Raw genomic sequence first — 2,950 nt, forward strand, 5'->3', positions numbered from 1 at the left:
CGTGGGAAATTCATCCTATTTGAACAACTTTATTCTCAAGATTTGCAAGGTTGAAGAAGCGGAGTTATCCCTGTAATAATGGGTATTGGATCTCGGCTAAATTAATCTGGGATTTCATCTAGCATGGTTTCGTTTTAAAACACGACATTTTCATTTTAGAGACAATTTTTCAGGCGCTCAGTTTGCAAATGTTGAAGTTGGGCTAATATAGGCCTACCTCCAAGGAGACTTGTATTATTTTGTCTGTTTGATGAGAAAAACTTTGCATTATCACTTGAGAACGTGAGCATTGCGGGTATTTTTGTTGTTGACATAACCGTCGCATTTACCTATTCTCGGTTATGTTAGCCGTGGGGCAGATGGACGGGTCCAGACAGAGCGCTTTCCTCTTAAGCACCCCACCTTTAGCAGCTCTGCATAGCATGGCGGAGATGAAGACCCCACTCTACCCAGCCTACCCGTTATCTTCCACCGGGCCGGCCTCTTCTACCTCACCTACTGCCACCTCTCCAAACCCCGGTGGCATCCCGGTGTCCTCACCGGGGATCAAACCATCCTCCGGAATGTCATCTCTCGGATCCCCCCATCAATGCAGCGCGCTAGGAACACCTCATGGAATAAACGACATCCTCAGTCGTCCCTCGATCCTTTCCCCAGGAGCTGCTGCTGCCGTTGCTGCGTCCTCTTCTGCCGGAATCTTGTCCGGAATGCCCCGCTTCAGTAGCTTGAGCCCCCCGCCACCCCATGGGCTCTACTTCAGCCCCAGCGCTGCAGCAGTGGCAGTGGCTCGCTACCCCAAGCCGTTGACAGACCTTCCAGGCAGGACCCCGATATTCTGGCCAGGAGTCATGCAAAGCCCACACTGGAGAGACGCCAGATTCGCATGTTCACCCCGTAAGTAACTAGTCCACGTTTTTGAGCTATCTGAACTTCAATTTAACTTATTTTTATGGTTAATGTATAGGCTACAGGGGTTATTAGTAATTCCCCAGTAGCTTATGGTATTTATTCCTAAAAACCGAAGCTGATCTGACTTGAATGTCTAGCTGCAATGTGCATTATTATAATGGACCGAACAAAAGTTTATATTATAACAGCTCAAATTCAATTGATTATGATCTCGTATGAGAATATTTTAACATTAGGCCTATTCTAATATCATATAAATATTAAATAGCTTACTATTGGCATATTCTATCAATAGGCTACATTTAGTTTAATGGACTAGATGCTTTATGTTTTACATTTTCAGATCAGAATTCTGTACTGCTCGACAAAGATGGAAAAAGAAAACATACACGTCCCACCTTCTCTGGACAACAAATCTTTGCCCTGGAAAAGACTTTTGAACAAACGAAATACCTCGCTGGGCCAGAGAGAGCACGACTGGCCTATTCGTTGGGAATGACAGAGAGCCAAGTGAAGGTAAGACACATTCTGAAATAGTCTTTATAAAATCCAATGCATAATAATATTGTTTAATAAGTAGCCTGTAGTTAACCTGCAACTAAAGGGGAGCACACTAGCCTCTTGTAGCCTCTGCTACTCAATTTGACAATTTCTCACGCTTTCCATTTGAAGTGCCTCGTGTATTTTAGACAATGCTTTGTCTTTCGTTTCAATATTTCTAAATAGAAAGATATAGCCTACACTTTCAGTCGAATAACAGTGGTCAAACGAATCTAAATAGAAAGATATAGCCTACACTTTCAGTCGAATAACAGTGGTCAAACGAATCTAAATAGAAAGATATAGCCTACACTTTCAGTCGAATAACAGTGGTCAAACGAATCTAAATAGAAAGATATAGCCTACACTTTCAGTCGAATAACAGTGGTCAAACGAATCTAAATAGAAAGATATAGCCTACACTTTCAGTCGAATAACAGTGGTCAAACGAATCTAAATAGAAAGATATAGCCTACACTTTCAGTCGAATAACAGTGGTCAAACGAATCTAAATAGAAATGACTGTCTATTGCATTTCATATGAATGAATCGTTAAAGAGAATTCTCAAATAGGCCTAATTGTGGTTATAGTCACAACTATAAATATTTCTAAAATATTAGTATGTATATTTAATAAATTAATAATAAAGTAAACTACAATTTAACGAACATTTTGTTAATTTATGTCATGGAAATAATGGTAGCAACGTTTTGCAGTGCAGAGCAGCATGTAGATGTTTGCCAACAACATGGAAGGACGTAAATTAAACCTATATTTTCCCTTTAAAAAAATATTTTGTCAATTTTTCTAAACGAACGATTAGAATGAAATATAACCTACTATTATTTGGACATGTGGTGACTTCACGTGACCTAGGCATATGCCCTTTTCATTTGGCATATTAGCAACGTTTGTAGGCCCAGGCTACATAAATGATATGCAAATTATGTCTGATGGTTGTTAATCAATATCTTTGCAATAGATTAAGAGGTCCTTTGTTTGCATGTAATCAATGAATATCAACTTTTTAGGTGTGGTTTCAAAACCGAAGAACTAAATGGAGAAAACGGCACGCGGCTGAGATGGCTTCGGCAAAGAAGAAGCAGGATTCTGAGACCGAGAGGCTGAAAGGGGCTTCGGAGAACGAAGATGATGATGATGATTATAACAAGCCGTTGGACCCTAACTCAGACGACGAGAAAATAACACAACTACTGAAAAAACACAAACCAAACTCCTCACTCCTTATTCATACGTCAGAAAACGACAGTTCGTAGACAGACACGGGGGGAAAATACTTTTGACGCAACATTTCAAAGTGGAACTGGTGCAGGTTGTCCCTTTTCTCGTCCAAGTTTTGAAATTAATAAATTTGCACGAGGACGGAGGACGCATGCCAGATCAAAGGACTAGACGCAATTTTGTAGTCTGGATCATTGGCCAAAACATGGACTCTTCAATTTATAGAAGTTTCAGCATTAAGAAGATGGTACTTACATG

The 2,950-nt window shown here is 40.3% G+C and overlaps 1 protein-coding gene across 1 annotated transcript; it reads left to right on the plus strand.

The window, feature by feature from the left end:
• Positions 1-341: 341 nt before the first annotated feature.
• Positions 342-2,727, plus strand: nkx6.1 (NK6 homeobox 1). The gene is made up of 3 exons (XM_038970204.1): positions 342-894; positions 1,253-1,425; positions 2,482-2,727. The coding sequence occupies exons 1-3, from the start codon at positions 342-344 to the stop codon at positions 2,725-2,727; spliced, it is 972 nt and encodes a 323-aa protein (XP_038826132.1).
• The last annotated feature ends 223 nt before the right edge of the window (positions 2,728-2,950 follow it).

Source organism: Salvelinus namaycush, chromosome 31, assembly GCF_016432855.1.
Source record: "Salvelinus namaycush isolate Seneca chromosome 31, SaNama_1.0, whole genome shotgun sequence".
Taxonomy (NCBI): Eukaryota; Metazoa; Chordata; class Actinopteri; order Salmoniformes; family Salmonidae; genus Salvelinus; species Salvelinus namaycush.